The sequence below is a fragment of the Xyrauchen texanus genome, chromosome 4 (assembly GCF_025860055.1).
Source record: "Xyrauchen texanus isolate HMW12.3.18 chromosome 4, RBS_HiC_50CHRs, whole genome shotgun sequence".
Taxonomy (NCBI): domain Eukaryota; kingdom Metazoa; phylum Chordata; class Actinopteri; order Cypriniformes; family Catostomidae; genus Xyrauchen; species Xyrauchen texanus.
Window position 1 is genome coordinate 36998415 of NC_068279.1, and position 22954 is coordinate 37021368.

The 22954-nt window shown below is 36.9% G+C and overlaps 1 protein-coding gene across 2 annotated transcripts in view; it reads left to right on the plus strand.

The window, feature by feature from the left end:
* LOC127637429 (protein O-mannosyl-transferase 1) overlaps positions 1 to 22954 on the plus strand; it is a 48955-nt gene that overhangs the window by 18750 nt on the left and 7251 nt on the right. Inside the window, exons 1-19 of one of the 2 annotated variants that reach the window (XM_052118500.1) lie at positions 2321 to 2656; positions 3503 to 3642; positions 8149 to 8255; positions 8340 to 8390; positions 8482 to 8628; positions 8747 to 8852; positions 8965 to 9024; positions 9261 to 9354; positions 9465 to 9620; positions 9803 to 9933; positions 10036 to 10131; positions 12451 to 12543; positions 12691 to 12787; positions 12883 to 12975; positions 13132 to 13252; positions 13320 to 13417; positions 13523 to 13636; positions 13721 to 13847; positions 14351 to 14528. In XM_052118500.1, coding sequence (XP_051974460.1) covers positions 3524 to 3642; positions 8149 to 8255; positions 8340 to 8390; positions 8482 to 8628; positions 8747 to 8852; positions 8965 to 9024; positions 9261 to 9354; positions 9465 to 9620; positions 9803 to 9933; positions 10036 to 10131; positions 12451 to 12543; positions 12691 to 12787; positions 12883 to 12975; positions 13132 to 13252; positions 13320 to 13417; positions 13523 to 13636; positions 13721 to 13847; positions 14351 to 14528 — 1988 coding nt within the window. In that variant the 5' untranslated portion in view covers positions 2321 to 2656; positions 3503 to 3523. Of the gene's footprint in view, positions 1 to 2320; positions 2657 to 3502; positions 3643 to 8148; positions 8256 to 8339; positions 8391 to 8481; positions 8629 to 8746; positions 8853 to 8964; positions 9025 to 9260; positions 9355 to 9464; positions 9621 to 9802; positions 9934 to 10035; positions 10132 to 12450; positions 12544 to 12690; positions 12788 to 12882; positions 12976 to 13131; positions 13253 to 13319; positions 13418 to 13522; positions 13637 to 13720; positions 13848 to 14350; positions 14529 to 22954 lie in introns of those variants that run through there. The other variant, XM_052118491.1, reaches the window with a different exon arrangement.

Genomic DNA, 22954 nt, shown 5'->3' on the forward strand with positions numbered 1-22954 from the left:
TACAGGAAGTGTGGGGTGAAATGTCATCGGAGTATCTGGACAAACTGACAGCTAGAATGCCAAGAATCTGCAAAGCTGTCATTGCTGCACATGGAAGATTTTTTGTTGAGAACTTCTTGAAGTAGTTTATGAAGTTCTGAAAAATAAAATAAAAATCTCATTGTAAAAGTAATTTATCATGTTATTAATGTCCTGAACATTATGTCTTTGATGGCGTGGGGACAGGAATAGGTCCAGCGTTATACACAGATGATGGGACTGTTTGGAAAAGAGGAAGAAATATTGGTTATGTAGTATCTGCAGTATTAAATGTGGAGAAATGGTCTTTCAAGTGGGGGTTTAGGATCTCTATTAATAAATTGTGTAGTATGTTTAAAAAAAACATTTGCAGAAGACATCAAATTATTGGGAGTTCTTTAGAAAGAGTAAATAAATTAAAATATTTGGGGTTATGGTTTGACAACAAATACACTTGGAGAACTCATATTAGCAATATAGAAACAAGAAAGAAAATAATTAATCTCATGAGGGCTATATATAGATATAACAAGGGTTCAGATAAAAAGTAAATACTGACACTATATAGAAGCATGCTTACATCAATAATAGATTATGTACGGTACAGTATACAGGGTAGCAGCTAAAACCATCTAAGCTGTCTAGATAGAATACAACACAAGGCCTTAGGTTATGTTGTGTAAAAATCAGAAGAGATACCTCTAGACTTACGTTGAAAGAAACGTTCCTTAGTATACTGGACCAGGCTTAAAGGCAGTAAGAATAGACACATAGCAGTAAATGTATTGGAAAACTGCTGGGAATATAAAAAAACACAAAGCAAAGGATTTGGATGGAACATTAACAAAGAGGCAGATGAATATAAGATATCAAATATTAATATAGGGTGCTCAGTAACAATGGGAGTTGTTCCACCATGGTTATACCCAGCAATTAATATAAATGCAAAACTAGTTGGAAACAGAGAACTGTCTGATGGGTATATGCAAGTATGTGGAGAGATTCATAAGTAACCACTACTATGCAGCTTTACAGATATTTACTGATGGATCTAAAGATCCAGATACATCACATACAGGGATTGGAGTGTTTATGCCAGAATTTCAGACATGTATTAGTAAGAGATTATCAGATGGATTATCAGTATATTCAGTAGAATTAGTTGCTTTAATTGTGGGCAGTGGATAGAAGAGGTACGTCCAGATAGAGTAATCATATGCACAGATTATTTAGCAACCATACGTAGTCTGAATGCAATGCAAACTGTGAGAGAAGATTTAATAATAGAGGTTTATATGTTACTATTGGCATTGGATAGAATTGGAATAAGGGTTCATTTCTGTAGGATACCAGCACATACAGGAGTAAATGGGAATTTACATTTACATTTATGCATTTGGCAGACGCTTTTATCCAAAGCGACTTACAGTGCCCTAATTACAGGGACAATCCCCCCAGAGCAACCTGGAGTTAAGTGCCTTGCTCAAGGACACAATGGTGGTGGCTGTGGGGATTGAACCTACAACCTTCTGCTTACCAGTTCAGTGCTTTAGCCCACTACACCACCACCATGAAGAAATTAGGGAATGATGAGGGAGGCAGACCGGCTTGCCAAGAAAGCTGTTAGAAAAATAAATAGAAGATATACAAATTTCTATGGGCAGAGTAGAAGTCAAATCAATAATTATGAAATTAGGGATCAAAGAATTTAAAAAGAGATGGGATACAATTCAAACGGGAAGACATTATTATAGGATCCAACATCTGTAAGTACTGGTAATGTAGGATGGTATAGGAAGGAGGAGGTGATCATTTATTCTAATTAATTAATAATTTTTTTCTAGGTTAAGACTCAGACATACAGGTCTGAATGCTACTTTATTACTGAGAGATAAACACAAAACGTATATGTAATTACTACAAAGTAATGAGAACAGTGGAGCATATTACTTTGCAGTGCAGACAATTTACAGAGGAAAGGAAGATACTAGTTAATAAATTGTGTAATGTAGAAGAGGGGGCAATTTTCTAGGATTTGTCATTGGGAGGCAGATTGGAAAATGTTAATGTTATTAGAGAGATTATGGCATTTTTAGAAAATACTAGGATTAATGAGCATATATGATTTAATATCAGAGTATGCAAGGCAAAATAAACATAGAAAATGGAATAATAAATATCAATACACACACCCAGGATGATGAGGTCTGGATAATGGGGATGAACAGCCTAGGCCTCTCATGAAGGGTGTTTATTATTATTATTATTATTGGTGATGAGATAGAATTCATGCACATGCTGATTGCACTAAGCAAAGTAGGTGGCGGTATACACCAATAGTATAATATGCGCCATTCAAACCAAAGAAGAAGAGGAACTGACCGGACACGCTCGTTCACACACTACATAGTTAGTTTATTTACACGTTTTAATGTTTTTAATTAAGAAAACTTAAGGGACTTGAGTTGTCGCTTATGCCAGCCATGGTGGTGTTCTTTTAAACCAACTCAAGTTTTGGCGCAGATTTGTATTTATTATTTTATACAGAAAATCAGCTCATGTGGTCACGACATCAGCAATGTTGACATATGATTGCAAAACTCGTAAGAGATTTACCACAGAATCGAACTGAATCAAGGTAAAATGCACGTATTTACTTGATATGCTGAATATATTTTCCATGCTGGGTTCTTCGCTATTGTAAAAGCAGTATAATATATATATATATATATATATATATATATATATATATATATATATTGGTGTCCAAAAGACTGAGAATATTGAAAATGTTTCTAGTTAGATTTTTTCCACTGCAAATGATCATGTCAGCATAACAATTTTAGTTAAAAGTTGAAGTGCAAAACACCCCTTTTGGTTTATGACAGCATACACTCGAGCTGACATGGGCTCCACTAGTTTGATCCATATTATCAGAATCAGAATCAGAATCAGAATCAGCTTTATTGCCAAGTATGCTTACACATACAAGGAATTTGTCTAGGTGACAGGAGCTTCCAGTCAACAACAATACAAACAATACCAAAAAAAACAGCAGCAAGGCATAGGTAATTAAAAACAAAAAAGAACACAAAATAAATAATTATACATATAATTATCCAGCATGATTTGAGAATGTTTCAAAGTGTACTTCAATGGAAGCAAAAATATTTGGCCTTTTACAAAGGTTTTAACACAGCCAATATCTCCAAATTGTTACATATGATCAGTGACTTAGAAATAATGCAGAATGTGAAATATTTCTTATTTATTTTACATCACAACTAATTTAACATTTTTCAAAATCCAAAAAATGTGTTTATTTCCAGGTTTAAATTTTATATTGAATCAAAAAATTGACAAATTTGCAAACTGTATTCTAGCTTTAGATGGTGGTTTGTGGAGAAACAGACCACAGTCTCACACTTTTGCACCCTAGTGTATACAGTAACAGCAAATATTTTTTTATTATCATTGAATAAAGGTATTGAGGCACCAGAGCATCATGCAGTTTGTCAAACTGCCCATCACTGTGAAAGTGGAGATCAACCTGCTCCTGGTGGCTGTGACAGCTCTTGCACTTGTGACCAGACTGTATGGCATTCACTTTCCAAAAGCTGTAGTGTAAGTATTTATTTCTCTAACATTTATACACATACGCAGTTGAAGTCAGTAGTTTACATACACTTAGGTTGAAGTCATTAAAACCCATATTTTAACCACTCCACAGATTTTATATTAGCAAATTATAGTTTTGGCAAGTCTACTTTGGACTATTAAACAACAATTGTTTACAGACAGAATGTTTCACTTTTATTGGCTTTATAACAATTCCAGTCGGTCAGAAGTTTACATGCACTAAGTTAACAGTGCCTTTAAGCGGCTTGGAAAATTTCAGGAAATTATTCAAGCCTTTAGACAATTAGCCAATTAGCTTCTGATAGGAGGTGTACTGAATTGGAGGTGTACCTGTGGATGTATTTTAAAGCCTACCTTCAAACTCAGTGCCTCTCTGCTTGACATCACGGGAACATCACATCATCAGCCAAGATTTCAACAATTGTGGATCTCCACAAGTCTGGTTCGTCTTTGGGAGCAATTTCCAAATGTCTCAGGAAGGAGACGCATTCTGTGTCCTAGAGATGAACATACTTTGGTGTAAAAAGTGCAAATACAAAAAATTAAACCATTTGGCCATAATGACCATCGTTGTTATGTTTGGAGGATAAAGGGTGAGGCTTGCAAGCCGAAGAACACCACCCCAACCGTGAAGCATGGGGGTGGAAGCATCATGTTGTGGGGGTGCTTTGGTGCAGGAGGGACTGGTGCACTTCACAAAATAGATGAAGGAAATTTATATATATATATTGAAGCAACATCTCAAAACATCAGCCAGTTCTGTCTGGAGGAATGGGCCAAAATTCCAGCAACTTATTGTGAGAAGCTTGCGGAAGGCTACCCAAAATGTTTGACCCAAGTTAAATAATTTAAAGGCAATGATACCAAATACTAACAAAGTGTATGTAAATTTCTGACCCACAATAAATCATTATCTCTACTATTATTTTGACATTTCAAATGTTTATTTTTTATTTTTATTATTATTATCCCCTTTTCTCCCAATATGGAATGCCCAATTCCCACTACTTAATAAGTCCTTGTGGTGGCGCGGTTACTCACCTCAACCCGGGTGGCGGAGGACAAGTCTCAGTTGCCTCTGCTTCCGAGACAGTCAATCTGCGCATATTATCATGTGGCTCAGTGTGCATCACACCACGGAGTGGAGGCTCATACTACTCTCTGCGATCCATGCACAACTTACCATGCACCCCATTGAGAGTGAGAACCACTAATCATGACCATGAGGAGGTTACCCCTTGTGACTCTACCCTTACCAGGAACCAGGCCAATTTGGTTGCTTAAGAGACCTGGCTGGAGTCACTCAGCATGCCCTGGATTCTAACTCGCGACTCCAGGGGTGGAATGTTTTCTACGATTAAAAGTCAGGAATTGTCAAAAATGTAATTTAAATGTATTTGTCTAAGGCCACGGTTGTCAAACTGGGGTACGCGTACCCCCAGGGGTACGTGGACTGATTTCAGGGGGTACGCGAAAAAAAGATCGTTTTTTATTTAAGGGGCTACCGGAGGAGTTTTGAGATCTGTAGTCAAAAAAGACTTGACCCTCCCTTCGCCAGCAATAATGTTTTCTATAACCCTCCAAAATGATTGTGAAAAAAGGCATGACCCTCCCCGATAATTTATTGATTTCTTCTGTACTGGTTTGCGCTTCGCAAAGATGTTCAGATAGCCATTGTTTTTTTTTACAACCAAACGACTAAACTCCTGCTTTCTCACCTTACTAGGGCTGTAACGATAGACCAAACCTACAATTCGGTTCATATCACGATTTTTGATTTTAGATTTGAAAAAAATCATGTTTTTGGTGCTGATGCAGTGGTGACGCGTTCATGTAACATGCAAGGGTGGCGCTGCCAATAAAGTATCTAAAAGCTGCCACAAAGAACCGGCAAAAGTAATGATTATGAATATGTCAAATATAGCAAGGAGACATTTTAATTGTTTATTAATAAACAAGTGTTTGTCAGTGTCGACTGCAAAGATGAAGTTGGCGTTGTTGACTCGCGATCTTCAGTAGGCCTATAGTGAACGTGCCAGAGAGAAATGCACATTTCATACGGATTACATAAGCAGAGAGTCTGATTTCTTTTGTTTTGAAGTGTTCTGTTAAAAAGTAGACATTTCAAGTTTTCTATACATTTCTCAGGCCTGTGAGGCAAGTAGTCCTACCTTATACACTGTGTTTCGGTTCATTTATTAGACGAGAGTCCAGTTCACGCGCCGGCGCCTCCGTGTCATGATGATCTATTTTCTACTATATTTACTTATTTATTAAATCCAGGCAATTGGTTGATGAAACATTGATTAAAATTAAGATACAATTAATAAAAAACGAAATTCACTTTAAAGAAAGTTTTAAAGTCACTTTCAGAGCGGTCATGTCCGTAACGGAGAACTGTCACGTCCGTAACATTGTTTTTTTCCTCATAAATGCGAACACGAAAAATTTAATAAAAATAATATTTTAAGTTCTGTGGAGGCCGACCCTCATCCGGTGGGTAGTATTAGCTACTTTTGTTTTGCGCAGTGTAGTTCATAGAATTACTAAAACATATTTTGCCACCTAAAAGTTAAAGTTTTTTGTGTCACGTCACATGTGTATTTCCCTCGTATTAAATATAAAACGTGTAGACTGATATTTTTCTAATGTCTGGAGCTTTATTAAGGGAGTATGTATATATAAACAGACGTTTCAGTATTAAATGCATTTTCTGAGAATTTATATTTCAAGTTTTGACTGCAAATGTCACGTCCATAACGCTGGAATTGCCCAATTTTAAAGAATTTATTCTCAACTAGTTTTTTGGCGTAGGTCTACGTATTTTATTATATTAACTTCTACTAATAGTATTTAATTTAAGACCAAGTATAGGTACAGACTGTTTGTGGAAAATGATCTAAGACTGAAACTGTCCCCAATTCGGCCTAACATCGCTGCATTATGTAAGAACATCCAGGCACTTCCCTCACATTGATTAAACTGGTGATGTGGATGGAGAGGTGGTAGGCCTATTCTGTGTGGTTTACTACTATTTAGTTTACTATTGTTAATGTGTTCTCTTTTTTATTATTATTTTACAACAGAGAAGTTAAGAAAATATACAATGTTATCATATGTGAAAAGCAATACTTATCAGTATGTGAAAAGTTAACAAAATCTTTAATGAGATGTTGGATATGTGTTGTAGGCCTATTGTGTGTGAGATTGGGTGCATATCTGTTTAAAATCATTATATTCAGCACATTTGTATCATATGTTGACTTTTGATGAGATTTGTATCATATTTTATGATTCTATTCACTATTCTTGACAAAATTGATCAAAATAAATATTATTAAATAAAGAAAACCTTGTTGTTCACAATTGGTGGTGTTGGGGGTACTCCGGAAGATCTATAATGTCTCAGGGGGTACATGCCTGTTACAAGTTTGGGAACCACTGGTCTAAGGTGTATGAAAGCTTCTGACTTCAACTGTGTGTGTGTGTGTGTGTATAGTGTGTGTGTGTGTATATATATATATATATATATATATATATATACACACACACACACAACGATCAGCCACAACATTAAAACCAGTCTGGCCATTCTCTGTTGACCCCTCTCATCAACAAGGCATTTCCGGGGCCTGGGTAGCTCAGCGAGTATTGGCACTGACTACCACCCCTGGAGTCGTGAGTTCGAATCCAGGGTGTGCTGAGTGACTCCAGAACTGAATGTTTTTCACTGAATGTTTTTTTGTTTTTGGCACCATTCTGAGTAAATTCTAGAGACTGTTGTGCGTGAAAATCACAGGATATCAGCAGTTACAGAAATACTCAAACAGCACACCTTGCACCAACATTCATCCATGCGATTTATCTAATCAGCCAATCATGTGGCTGCAGTGCATAAAATCATGCAGATACGGTCAGGAGCTTCAGTTAATGTTCACATCAACCATCAGAATGGGAAAAGTTTTACCGTGGCATGATTGTTGGTGCCAGATGGGCTGGTTTGAGTATTTCTGTAACTGCTGATCTCCTGTGATTTTCATGCACAACGGTCTCTAGAATTTACTCAGAATGGTGCCAAAAACAGAAAACATCCATTGAGTGGCAGTTCTGTGGACAGAAATGCCTTGTTTATGAGAGAGCTGAACAGAGAATGGCCAGACTGGTTTGAACAGACGAAGTCTACGATAACTCAGATAACCGCTTTGTACAATTGTGAAGAATGTCATCTCAGAATGCTGTTCTGAGATGCGGGTTGGCGCTGTTTTGGCGGCACAAGGGGGACCTACACAATATTAGGCAGGTGGTTTTAATGTTGTGACTGATCGGAGTGTATGTTTGTGTATAAATAAAGTTTGTATTGACTGAAATGGTGCTCTGTAACAATGGAATAGAATAGACCAGACCTATATAACGTTTAAAAAACTGAAAATGTGAAACGTTTATTTATTTGTGAATGAAAAAAAATATTCCCATCTTGCTTTTGTGCGACAGGTTTGATGAGGTGTATTATGGGCAGTTCCTATCTCTATACATGAAACAAGTGTTTTTCATTGATGAGAGCGGTCCACCTTTTGGCCACATGATATTAGCTTTAGGAGGTGAGAAAATCTACAAATAAAATTATATTTTCAAAGCAAACTGCATAAATTGCATTTACAAATGCTTTTTATTTGTCTGTGCAGCCTATTTAGGTGGGTTTGATGGCAACTTTGTTTGGAATAGAATTGGAGCAGGTGATCAACTTAAACACAAAGTTATTATTACAAGTTATCACGTCCTTTGATTGATTTCATCCTACAAATAATTTTTTTGCGTCCACTACAGAATACCCCAGTAATGTTCCAGTTTGGAGTCTTCGGGCAATACCGGCCCTTGCTGGCTCATTTTGTTTGCCACTTTGTTATCTTCTGGTAGTAGAACTCGGATATACACACTTTGCAGCATTAGGGGCCTCCGTGCTCCTCCTCATGGGTAACTATATATTTTAGCATGTCAGTTTTAATTCATTCTCAAGAGTCTGAATTACATGAAATGTGAAGTAACTGAATTCAGATGTTCCTGTTAAATGCTTTCATTTTGCTTTTTACAGAAAATTCCTTGATTGTGCAATCACGCTTCATGCTGCTGGAGTCTGTATTAATCTTTTTCTTGCTGCTAGCTGTGCTTTCCTACCTGCGTTTCCACAAAGCACACAAGTGAGACTTATAGGCAAACATCTGCATTTTCAGCCTCTCAAACTCCATAAAGGTGATCTTTGCCATTATTTTAAAGTTATAAGTGTGCCATGTGCTCTCTCTCTTCTTTTAGTTCATCATTTAGATGGTTTTGGCTCGTGATCTCTGGGGTCAGTTGTGCATTTGGAATTGGGTATGTACAGTATTAAAAAAAAGTGTATTTTTCCAACACATTATTTTTTTCCTAGCACATCGGATTAATTTTAAGCGCAACAAACCGAAAATTAATGAGTTCACAAATTCATATAGTCCTGAAGCACATTTAGGTAAACGTATTTGCCGTGCTGTTCAAAACAGAGGGGCTCAAGTAGAGGACTGGGCTTGAGCTCGGAGAGTCCTCATTGATCTTTTATTTGCCTTTTTTCCCAGAGTAAAGTACATGGGAATATTTACATATTTTTTACTGCTGGGCATGGCAGCTGTACACACCTGGCAACTTATTGGAGATCGAACAGTAAGCAATGTGAGTAGTACTTCCTAAAACTCCAATGAAGTAGTTCCAAATTCCAATGGATTGTACAACACTTTTGAGGGTTTTATGACAGTAAATGTGTACTATGTCTCTGTATGAAGGGCAAAGTAGTGGTTCAAGTTTTGGCTCGCTTCCTGGCCCTTGTGGTGATACCGGTCATTTTGTACCTTGGATTTTTCTACATCCATCTTACTCTGCTGTACCGCAGCGGACCCCATGACCAAATAATGAGCAGTGCTTTTCAAGCAAGCCTAGAGGTACATCTATTTATTCTATTAGCATACATAAATATATAGCACTACAGTTACTATTTTCCTGCTTACTTTGTACCAGAATTCTTTTTAATTCACTGTAGGAAATCTTACTATGAATTATGGAGAGGAAATATTTGTGTGTTTTTATGATCTGACTGCTTTATGATCTAATTTCTCTTATAAAGGGTGGTCTTGCCAGGATCACTCAGGGCCAGCCTTTGGAGGTAGCTTTTGGCTCCCAGGTTACTCTCCGCACTATGTCCAGTAAACCTGTTCCATGTTGGCTCCACTCCCACAAGGCTAACTACCCAATCAGGTGAGTCATCAGAAATCTGCAGCCTGTCATGAAGCTGTGGGTTTAAGGTTTTGTAAATGTCACGGTTTCATGCAGATCTCTGCCGCTTATCTATGCTTGAAGGTATGAAAATGGGCGTGGTAGCTCCCACCAACAGCAGGTGACTTGCTATCCATTCAAAGATGTCAACAATTGGTGGATTATTAAAGACCCTGGGAGGTAAATATATATATATATCATATTTTTAAAACATTAAAGCTGAAGTTTGTCATTTCTTTGCCACTTGAGTCACCAAATGGAATTGCAAAAATAATTCTCAAACAGGTTTCCTGAACACTCGTAACAGTCCCACTCCAATCTCACGCCAATGGATGAGTCAATGTTGCTGGGATGCTTAAATGAACAGCGTAATAATTTGCCACTGTTTTTACACTTTTTGGCAAAATCAACATAAAAATTGATTTTTAGTCTCTGCATATCAAAGGGACTACAAAATGTTTTTTATTTTGTGGTTAAATATAACAGAAAAGATTAATACTTTCTACATTAAATAAGTTAAAGCACGAAATTTAAAATAAATGTTATGTAAATTTTACATCTGTACTCAATTCAAATGTAAAAAATATGTGTTCTACTTTATAAATATTATTTGTTATCTTTACAATGTGTCATCATGTATCAATTCTAAAGTAGAAAACCTAATCTGCTAATTTGTGTAAATTTCACAGGTAAAAAAATCTGACCTTTTTGAAGCTGGTGTTCCCAGCATACACTGGGCTTATGAGCTTGCATGGTTTAACTGCTTGAAAGTTGATTTATAACCTTTTTATTGTTTATTTTGTTTTTACATTTGGGTCAGGCCATATCAAGTGATCCAATGGTTGACCATTTAAAAAAATATATATATTATTATTATTATTATTATTTTTTATTTTTATTTATATTGGTATTGCAAAACCCAGTTTTGTATTGGTTATACAGCTGTTTATGGAAACCTCATTTCTGACCTATTTCTGATCAGGATGGTCCTAGCTACTTGGAACAGAAACTGTCTCTAGAGCAGTGTTCTCAACTGGTGGGTCGCGACCCAAAAGTGGGTTGCAGGTCTATTCGGACTGGGTCGTGGACAGCAGGGAAAAAACAATGCTATGGATCTCCCATTGAAGATATTTCGGCGGCCGCCCAAGTGATAGCCTATTTAGGACTGCCGAGGCAGATTTAATGATAATCTCGTAATCAGCTAAAGGCTTCTCATCTGCAATTTTGCACAAGTGTAACGGAACCATCTCTCAGCGCACACCTCAAAACTGATGTGACCAATTTCAATTCTAGTGAGACTTTTCTAGTTTAAAGCATTACGGAGAAAGTCAAGTCGAACCTCTCAAACAGTAGGCAGCCCTGACATGCGAAACAGCACTGAGGAGGAAAAGAGCAACACCGTGCTATGCGCTTATTTATTTTACATTATACATCACCTTTTAAAAAATTGTTTCACGATTTTACATGAGTAAAAGTAACTGTTATATTTTGACAAAGTTATAGTTTCATTTGAAATAATCTAAAGGTAGAATCTATTAGACCTCATTTTATATCAAGTGGCAGTTGTAGTTCAAGTTTAAAATGTGTAAAATCACTAAATTTGTTCATTACAATTAATTTTGAAGCACTGTATTCCTCTAAGCAAATATTTTCAGCAAATGAAAACCATGTTTAGCGTCGACTGTCTGCTATTTTTTTTTAAGCTGTTCAGTGTCTTACTTTTCCCAAAATGCAATGCGAATTAGACTGTTTTACTAAAGATAACTGTGAGCTTGTTTCATGCAACAGGCTTTATATGGCAACTTTAGCTAGTCAGACTAATTGTTCAACTAAATCTTAAGTTAATGGCTATGATTATGCTACTGGCCCCAGATCTGTGTGTGCAGCTCTAAGTCTTGTTTCTATTGCCAGTGATGCAAGGTGATGTTGTCTAATAGATTACATAGTGGGTATTAAGCTTCCCTGTGCAAGGCCTCCATGTGTCATGTGGTACATGACTAAGCCATTAACAAAGCAATGAAATGCTAGTTCATTTTTAAAAGCATGTCTTAATTCAGTACCACATTGCTTGAGTAAAATGCACAAACAAAGAGTGAGTCAAATTTACTTGAAACAGAATTGCAAAGTAAACGTTACTTGATAAATTCTAATTCAAATTCACCAATAATTGTGCATAGCCTTTTTACTAAAAAATATGGTATGTTAAATTTACTATCAATTTCTATATGGAAATTGTTTCCTAGGTTTGTTTAAGTAATGTTTGATCAATGAAAGACGGGGGGCATATTGAGAAAGCGGTTTTGAAAACAATGTTTAGTTTTGCAATTCCATTTAGTGGCAAAACACACTTCAGCTTTAAGCTTGGATATGGGAAAGTATTTTAACATAGAAAATAATTACACACTTCAGCTTTTAAGATAATAATGTGAAGTTGACTTACATTTGTTTTTCATAAATATTTGACATTAATTGTATTATGTTTGAAATTTTGAACCTCAGGCACAGTCTAGTGGTGAACAGCCCTCCTAAACCTGTCCGACATGGCGAAATTATTCAGCTGCTACATGGAATGACATCTCGCTACCTAAACACGTAATACAATTCCAGCAACGTTGGTTATATTTAATATTACAAGTTTTGACAATTTACTGCTTAGAGATTTGAATTTTTTAGCAGCTCAAGAGTAAATAAATTTGTATCTCCTGGTGGTAGCAATAATCTGACTGCTTTGTTTTCAAGACATGATGTTGCAGCCCCCATGAGTCCACACTCGCAGGAAGTGTCTGGTTACATAGACTTTAATGTGTCTATGCCAGCACAGAATCTATGGAGAGTGGTAAGACTTCTGTCACACAGGTCTATAAACACATTTTCTCCATTTTAAACCACTCTAAAAATTGGCTTTACAATACATTGTTCATTGTACTCCAGGACATAGTGAACCGGGAGTCTGATAGAGAGATCTGGAAGACGATTTTATCAGAGGTGCGACTAGTCCATGTCAACACTTCAGCTGTTCTGAAGGTTTGTATAGGATCACAATGTGTACAAAAAATATATTCAGATAATAATAATATATATAGGCCTAGTACAAATCGATAGTGTTAGGTGAATCATTTCCTGCCTTATAGACAGTTATTTATATATTTTATATCTTAACTGCTCTGTAATATTTTGCAGCTCAGTGGAGTTTCTCTTCCAGAATGGGGTTTCAGACAGCTGGAGGTAGTCGGTGATAAAATGCATAAAGGGTACCAGCAGAGCGGCATATGGAATGTGGAGGAGCACCGCTATGGCAGAAGTACGAGAACATCTAGTTCTAATGTTGCTTATGCTGCCTTGTTGTATTAATTTAAACATATTTGTAGGTCAGGAACAAAGGGAAAGGGAGTTGGAGCTGAAGTCACCTACCCACAGTGACTTCACCAGAAACCTCACTTTCATGGCCAAATTTCTTGAGCTGCAGGTGAAAATTAAATAATAAACTTGGTCTTACGTTGATCACTAAACCTAGAAAAGCCAGTAAGAGCCTGTTGAAAATTAATACACTTAATTTATGTTTGAGTAACAGTGGAAGATGCTGACCGTAAAGAATGAAGAGTCTGAGCACAAATATAGTTCATCACCTCTCGAATGGATCACCATGGACACCAACATTGCATACTGGCTTCATCCTTCAAGTAATGTACGTCTGTATAATTCTTTGTTTTTCCTTTTTTGTTTTTACTGTGATTGTAAAAGTAATCTATAATCATTTATTCTTATACAGGCACAAATTCAATTGATAGGGAATATTGTAACTTGGACCATTGCAAACCTTGCACTGGTTGTATACGGTCTACTGTTTTTAACCTACCTACTAAGACGACGAAGGAAAATTGAGGACATTCCTGAAGGTAGGGGCTTGTGGGAACTAATCCTTTCCTTGAAGTCATAACAATACAAATGTTGATCCTACCTCTGTTTTACATGTCAGTTTATAAGAAATAGCCTGACATACACAGAATCTGCTTATTAGACACTATGGACAAATTGGAATTATACTGTAATTTTACATTTTCTGAAGGGAGTGTGAGCTTATCCACGCAAAACCCAGCACCACAATGCTAGGGTGTTGCTATGTGGCCCAAATAATATTTCTAGCACGTTGCTATGCAGTTGCTAGGGGGTTATGAAGTGATTGTCTCTTTGCAGCCAGACAAAATTCTTGCATATTGTAGAAAACATAAAAACACTCTCCTCTTCAATAAGCTGCACAATTTTAGGTATCATTCATGTCTGTCGTACAAACGGTGCTCAAACGAGTTACTGTAGTGATGCTTGCTTTAGAAAGCACCGCTAATGAACTTTTTTTTTTTTTTTTTTTTTTTTTTGTCCAATTTGTCTTTTCTTAATTTAGACTCTTGGGAAAAGCTGGTTCTGGCTGGTGTAGTTTGCTTTGGAGGCTGGGCAGTTAATTACCTGCCATTCTTCCTTATGGAGAAGACTCTGTTTCTGTATCACTATCTTCCAGCACTCACTTTCAAGATCTTGCAGATACCTATAGTTGTAGAGCACCTGTACACCCATGTATTGAGGTAAGAAAAAAATTGTATGTTCTATCAATTTGTACAATGTCCTTCAAGTAATTGTAGAAATTCCCATCGCTTAAATTATCTACATGTATCTTTTAAAATAACTTGCACTTCATTATAAAATATTTGGATTCAATACATCAATTCAAACCAGTATGTTTGTCTGTAGTATAAAGGGATAGTTCACCCAAAAATGAAAATTCTCTCATTATTAACTCACCCTCATGATATCCCAGATGTGTAGGACTTTCTTTATTCACCAGAACACATTTGAAGAAAAATATCTTAGCATAGTAGGTCCTTAAAATGCAAGTGAGTGGAGACTCCAGCGGTTAAATTAATGTTTTCTAAAGTGACATGATCAGTTTGTGTGAAAAAAAAAAAATCTATATTTAAGTACTTTTTAACCATCGCTTCCGTTAGGCTTCACGAGAGGGTAGAGTTCAAGCAGCCTCTCGTGTGACGTGTTCACGTTGCCACGATACAGATGTAATCTCATGTTCTCCACTCGGTTGAGACATTCAGGATAAGCACACAAATGCACCATTGTGAGTAAAGAAACCGATAAATACATATCTAAAACAAAACAACCCAAGCTGTTGTACAGCATTCCTCCTACTACTGCTCTTCCTGCTGTGACTCAGATGCCAGTTCTCACGTGTTTCAAATGCCAATGCGATTACGTCACACACATGCACCGCTGCAGAACGGAAGCATGATTTAAAGTTAAACTTTTTCGCACCAAAAACGATTGTGTTGCTTTAGAAGACTTTAATTTAACAGCTAGTGTCGTATGGATGACATATATTTGAGCCAGGGCTTGACATTAAGCACTGTCATGTGCTTGTCCACCGGACAAATAAATTAGTCATACTGAGTAAAAAAGTAACTTAAAGTGCTCAAGTAGCATTTCAAATTTATGCTGTATATTTTTCTAAAATGATGACCGATGCCCAACCTAATCGTGTTCCTATTCAATCAACTCAATTATCTGCAACAGAAATGTAACCTGCACTGGTTAGGGGAGGAAGCTGTTGTCATATGATAATTATTTTATGTTATGATAGTCAAATAAAGAAAAGTCTCCATCAGCATCATTAACAGCGGGGATGTTCACACTTCTATTGAATGAGATCTACATTTTCATCATGTCATTGCAGTAAGATCTACCATGAGCAATAAATTCTATATTATCACAATACCAAACTTTCAGTAGTCGGTAGAGAAATTTGATGATTCTTAATACCAGCTTCAAAACCACAATAAATAATAACACTAACTAACTTTTTAATTATGGAAGAATGTTTCAAGTTCTTAATTATTCAAGACTAATAAACAGTCAGTAATAAAATAACAATAAGAACAGCAATGAATAAAAGTATACTTACAAGTCCAACATTTTAATACAAATCCGCTTTTTTCTCTGCGGTTTACGTTCACTTTAGACATCACTCTGTGTTTTAGGGTTGCAACGGTATACCGGTTGTCATATCATGTACATTTGCTTATGGTATTGAGGGGGAAAAAATGCATCTGGACGGAGAATCTCACCTGCACGTGCGCATCTCCTTTCCTCCTCAACTGCCTGTCATACTCATCAACTTGCACCCCACACACACATGCAGAGGAGAAAATGTCAGAGAGAAGTGAGGCGAGGGGGTCTGACATAAGTGAGTGTGTGTGTGAGTTAGAGCAATGTTTCTCAACTGGTGTGACCAAAAGTGGGTCGCAGGATTATTCGGACTGGGTCACGGACAGCAGGGCTACCGGGCTTCCCTAGATATTGTGGAGCGCAGACCTCAAAACTGATGTGACCAATTTCAATTCTAGTGAGACTTTTCTAGTTTAAAGCATTACGGAGAAAGTCAAGTCGAACCTCTCAAACAGTAGGCAGCCCTGACATGCCAAACAGCACTGAGGAGGAAAAGAGCAACACTGTGCTATGCGCTTATTTATTTTTCATTTTAATCGCCACTTGATTTCCTATGTAAAATCTCTCCTGAAGCAAAACCAGTTGAGAAACCAGAGTTAAAGGTACAGACATGAAGTTTTAGTTTTATAACATGTTATAGTTACATGCTATTTTTTTATCATGTTAATAATTCGGTTTATTATTATAATTCTGTTAGCTTTCTTATTTATTCAATTAATTTTATTTATTTTCAAAAGGAGAGACTTTCTTTTACACATACTTCCATTAAAAAAAAGTTTTTAAATTATAATAAAGCATTTGTTCAACCAAAAAAAAAAACATTCTGTTTTCACTCCTTTTAAGGGTCATTGTAACTGATCATAATAATTGTGTAATACCGTATACCGTGATATTTTCTGAGACGTTATCGTACCATGAAAATCTCATATCGTTGCAACCCTACCATGTTTACATGAATAACTCACCAATACAGGCTTTTTGGTGGAATTTTGAAATGTATTTGACCATTCAGGTGCTTTGGCGAGAGCATTTTTGTAACACGGGTGTTCAGCACAAACACACATACGCCGCCTGTCGTATGGGTGAAAATCTTCAAAGAGTGCGCAGCTGTTACTAGATCCCTAGCGAATTATAAAATTAGTGTTCTGGATGACTTTTGTCGTGGAATATCACGATGAATCTCTCTAAGTTGTAAGAAAACTCTCAGAGTCTTGAGTTCCAGATGCCAAAGTTGTAGTTTATTGAACACCAACAAACATGAGACCGGCCAGCTGTCCGTTCTGACTGTCTTAGTCCAAAACCTCCTCTTCTATACAGTTTGTTATCTGGCATTACCTCATTTCTGTGCCCATTCACAGAGCCTTTTGATATCTTTTTACTGGTAGAAACTTGGCTTTAGTCTATCTTCAAGGTCCTTAGTCTCATTATTTTTTTACAGCTGGGTGCTCTTTGTGGCCTCTGCAGCATCAACACTTTTAGTAACCTCATATGCTCTCTCCTGGGTCACACAAAGGCCAGGAAACTCATATAAGTATTTTGATATATAAGAAACATACTAGAATATTGAAAAATATACTATATATTCCCACCTCTGAGACTTAAAAGTCTCACACTCTATTTCCCTCAAACCAGAGTGCAGTCACACAAGCTAGCCTGTCCCATTTCATCATGTAGCCAAAGTAGGCCACTCAGTCCACTATCCAATGCCATTTTTATGGGGCTGCACTCTGCAGAACTTGGGACCAAACCTCTCCATCCACACTTAACTAGGAAGGAGTAAAAGATCCCAGTCCTCTAGCTAGCGCTGTGCCTGGGGGTGGGTGACAAAAATCAACTCATTTGTAATAAGCATGTGCATGCAAATGTGAAGCCTTATGTGATGTAGAGTACAATTGATTATCCATTGAGTAGAAGATATATATATATATATATATATATATATATATATATATATATATGCTTTAACAAAACACTATTAAAAATAACATAGTAATATTTATCCTTCGTTGCCAGAGGAACTCACAGACAATTCCGGTAGCCTGGAGCGCTATCTGGTGGTGTGTTGGAGCAGAGAGCGGGTTTTTAAACCACCAGTTGAGTCTATTTGCTCTTGCAGCCAAGCACTGAGGTGCTCGTCGCTCCTGTCTTCAAATATAGCTCTTATATGTCTTCTCTTGGCAATAACTTCACATATACATTATATGGAACCATAATCATCAAAAATGCTACTTCTATTTGGTTAGATACAGTGTACTAAAGATATACTTCACCAATAAGTAATAAGTAATTGGTTACATTGATAATAGGGGAATATGTCAAAAATAACAAACAAAACACCCTCTAACTCCTTTCTTGAGATGCTACCTATTTTGTTATGTAAAATGAAAGTACAATAGTCTTGCTGTCTCCCTTACTATCAAAAACATGAGAAAAGTGTTCAAAAATAAAATTCCCCTTACATTGTTATTTTCTTGATTGCTTCTCAGTAAATCTCATCAAGTTCATCCAATCCTGGCCCAATGGTATATTGTCTGGTTGCTACACTTGTTTGCGTTGTCATCATTGATACGGCTACCATTTGCTTAGCCTCCGTTCTAGTCATAATTGATCTCAGAATGGGTATAATACAACATAACAATAATGCAAATAGGGTCAGTCCCATAACTACTATTATACCTATTTTCATTAGCCCCAACTTCCATGAACCAAAAAGATCATCAAACCATTGCCCAAACCGCTGATCTCTCCCTACATTAGATTTAACTTCCTTTCTCAGGTCATGCAGTTTCCTCATCGCCTGGGTAAAAGTTCCTTCTGGGGATGTATTATTTGGTATGTATGTATATACAGCAATCTAAATCTAAACCTAATCACATTATTATTAAAAAACATTTCATCATCTAAATGCCATATTACTGCACAATTGCCCTTAAATTGTCCTACATTCGTTTTTCCTTTAGTTTTGTTAAAGCATTCATACTCCAGTTGACGATTTATTTTATATGATAATGTGCTTTCTTTTTTCTCATTATCCACACGTATTTGTCTAATTTTCTGCCTTCATCTCCCCACCCTATCATCTTATAATATTTATCATATTCGGATGACCCAAGAATGCCAAACATTCTGCTGGGCAGTACACTGTTCTCCCTGTTTTACCACAATTTTTGGCATAATACTCAGCGTAATGCTTATAATCATACTGATTTGGGACTACTACAAATTTTTTCAATGGAGTGGGTGAGCACATTACACAGTTTGTCATTTTTGCTTGCTTAGCTGTATATCTGGCCCATTTATACCAGTCATTTTGATTTGCATATTGTAATAGTTCCTCTGTTCCTGCTGACTCTATGGGTTCCATATCATTTTCTAAATTTATTTGCTTTTTCAGTCTTTGGGTGATTATTTTGACAGGTGTCTTTTGAGGCCGATTCTTCGGTTTGTTCTGCTTAGCCAAATTGCTTATCCAGATTCTTTGCTTTTCGGGTTCACCTTTGTTTAGTGATCCAGGCGTTCAGCTTCTTTCTGATTTCTCGTGCTATGTTATCTAGTCTCTGCTCATTCGGGGGAATAACATTGAAGGTCTGAGATGTCAATTGTAGGAAATTCATCATACCATAGTCGTTGTGACAGTCCTTCACCTGGAGAGTCTGGGCCTTCCTTGACGCCTGTCCGGTAGGCCCTATATAGGAGGCAATACCTGTCCCAAATATGTTAGTAACAGCATCATCAACACTAATACCTCCTTGAGCTTCCATTCTTTCTCCATGTGCCACAACTCTTCCTCGAACAACTGTGCTTGTTGGCCTGTTTCATTTCCTTCAGTTGCTTCTGATTCTGTTTCAGCAGGACGATCACTTTCTTCTTGTCTTTCTCCTTCTTCACCTTCTTGGTCCTGTTCCTCTGTGACATGTACTTCCGTGTCACTTTCTATGCTTTCCTGCTCTACTGCGGCACTTTAATCCCTTTTTCTGCCGCAGCGTGCTCTTCCCCTACTTTCGCTTGTCCTTCTACTTCCTCTTCTCTTTCCTCAGATTCTGTAGCCGGTTCCTGCTGATCTTCTTCTTCCTCGGGTTCTTAGTTTTGTGCTTGCTGCTCTTCTTTGTCTGAATCTTGCCTCGTATTCATCGTTGGGAAGTCCATATTCATAGTTTCTTCAATACAGTCCGTCAAGTGCTCTGGAGTATTTCGTTTTAGGTCAGCTTCATTGGAAAGGCCATCCAAGATCCCCAAGGCTGATTGTAGGGAACCCACTCTGCAGTATGCTTTCTTAGAATTGTTCATCTGGTGATCCTGGTCCTTCTTGGGACGTTTCTCTGGTAGGCCCCATCATTGGGGGCAACACTTGTCCCAAGTATGTCAGTAATAACATCCATATTAATATGTCTTTCTTATTCATTGGTATTGTAGGCCGCAATTGTTTTCCACCTTCTCTCCTTCAGCGGGTCATCCTGTCCTAACTTGCTTCAATGATGGCAACAGTATGACTATTTCATTTTATATTCATAAAGAACACTGTAATCACCTCATATGTTTACATGTTTTATATTAACTAACAATCATTACTTTCTGCATTCATTTGGTTAAAGGGGTCATGACATGAGAAACCAAATTTGCCTTGATCTTTTGGTATATAAGAGGTCTTTGTATCATTAAAACGTCCTGCAAGTTTAATATTTTAAGACGTCCTCCCCATTCTAAACGAATCATTTATTTAATCAAGCTCAAAATACAGCTCGTTCTGGATTCATGGTTAGAAGTGACGTGTCGGTTAGAAGTGACGTAACAGCGTTTGCATATGACCGCCTCCAGCACAAGATAACTACGCTTTAAGCGCAAGATTACGCTCATTTCAGTATCGCCGTGCGCCTCACAAGTGTTCAGTCGATGGACAGCGAGCTCTGACAGAGACTACTTGTGCACAGGAAAATTACGATGCCACACAGATGTGCTGTTCCTGGCTGTGGTCAAACAAAACCTCTGAATAAGCTGCCGAAAGATCCAGACGTCAGGGAAAAATGGATGCAGTTTATTTTTTGCGGACGACCCAGTCACGGCAGTGTTAACTTAAGCGTTTGTTCTGTACATTTTAAGGATGACTGTTTTGAGAACAAATCTCAATATGATGCTGGCTTTGCCAGAAAACTGTTGCTCAAAGATAAGTCCGTGCCGACTATTCTGGGAACAACGACGACGCAAACTGTAAGTAATCTATTTTAAACTTTAAACTACTTTTTAAAGCGCAATTTCATTCATTATGAATAATCACAGTGTTTTTACTTAGTTTACTTGCATATTGTTCTGGCTGGGGGCGTCAATAATTGATACATAGGCACTGACGTTAGCCAATCATAACAGTGGGCGTTAACACTGAAGTCTTAAATGGAAAACGCCCCCAAAACAGACTGTTTGAATCAGAGGATGAGAAACAGGGTGGGAAAAGGTCATAAATCACTAGATTTTAAAAGTTTTTCTTAAAAAAAAATATATTAATACTATAATTGCACCTAAGGGAACATAATAATACAATAAAAAAAACCATGTCATGACCCCTTTAATATATTAAATGATTTCCCTTATTAGAGTCATTTGCTACACACACATTTGTTGCATCTCATTTCTTGCACTAAATAACACATGGGTCCTCTGCCTCCTCCAGGCAGGAGCCAGTCATAGCCTGACTTTGTTCCAATTAAAAACATTAGATCATCCCATATCTATACACAACATTTTTCATGGTCATTCACAAAAAGGCTATAATTCTCCACAGAGGAGGTAAACTACCACAGGTGTTCCTTATCTTAAAACTCCCTACTCATTCACTTATCACATACATTTCATTTCCTCCTGTTTCCCAAGGACTCTCAATGTCTGTATCACATTAATTAATTTTCCCTGCAAGCTAAGCTGTTTTTCATAGTTTCAGACTATATCAGAGTAATTCAGAGTATTAAATCAATAAAATAATTATCAAATATATAACATATCATTGGAGGAATCAATTTCCTCCCAGTTTGGTCTTTCTGTTGCATTGGGCCATTTACATTGATCAGTACTTCATCTGGTTTTTATTTAATCAATGGTAACACACAATATTATATTATTCCCCTCTCACAAATTGTTGTTTCAATTATTATACCAATTGTAGCCAACCCTGCACCCTATTTCTTAATTAATTCCATTTATATTGTTACAAACAAACAAGACAAGCAATCTTAATCTTTAGTCACCACCATGTATCTTTTCCATTCTTCATTACTTTTACAATGTACATGAGTTCAATTAAAGCATAAGAAAAAGTAATAAATCATCTTCCAGTCTAAATTCATTATCATACAAACATTCCCCATGTTTGTTTAATACTTCTATAAAATGTCAAGCACTCCTTTGTCTGCAACGGTTCTCAAAACTTTACCCCCAAAACCAATCTATAAATAATCCTCTACACAGGGTATGATCCCCTGACAACACAGTGACAGAATGCTTAGTATTTAACACTGTGATAAGTTATTTTAGTAAAGTGGTTATTAAAATGCTGTCGGGTTAAGTGGAACTTTTAAATTTTTGAGCAGGTCTCTTCTAGACCTCCCTTTTGATGCTTCTGATCTAAGAGCATTCATCCACTTCCTTAAACCCCTTTCAAACCTTCTTAGTCAGGTCTCCAGGGTGGTGACGCCCCTGCTTTGGTTGCTTAACCTTTTATGCCATTGTCAAGTCTTACCCGTCATTGGGTCGTCACCTCTTGCCACTGGTCTTGATGCTGCTCAGTCCTCAATCCTTAATAATTTGGTATCAGTAAACAGATATTTTCTTTTCAGGGAGTATCACCAGAGAACCGACACAGCCAATGGAACATCTACAAATGCTTAAATATGGAGACAATTCAAAACATGGTTAAATTCAAAAAGCATTATTAAAAATTCATCAATCTATTAAAATTGTCCAAAGTAAAAGTAAAATATGCTAAAATTGAACTCATTTATAGATAATTAAT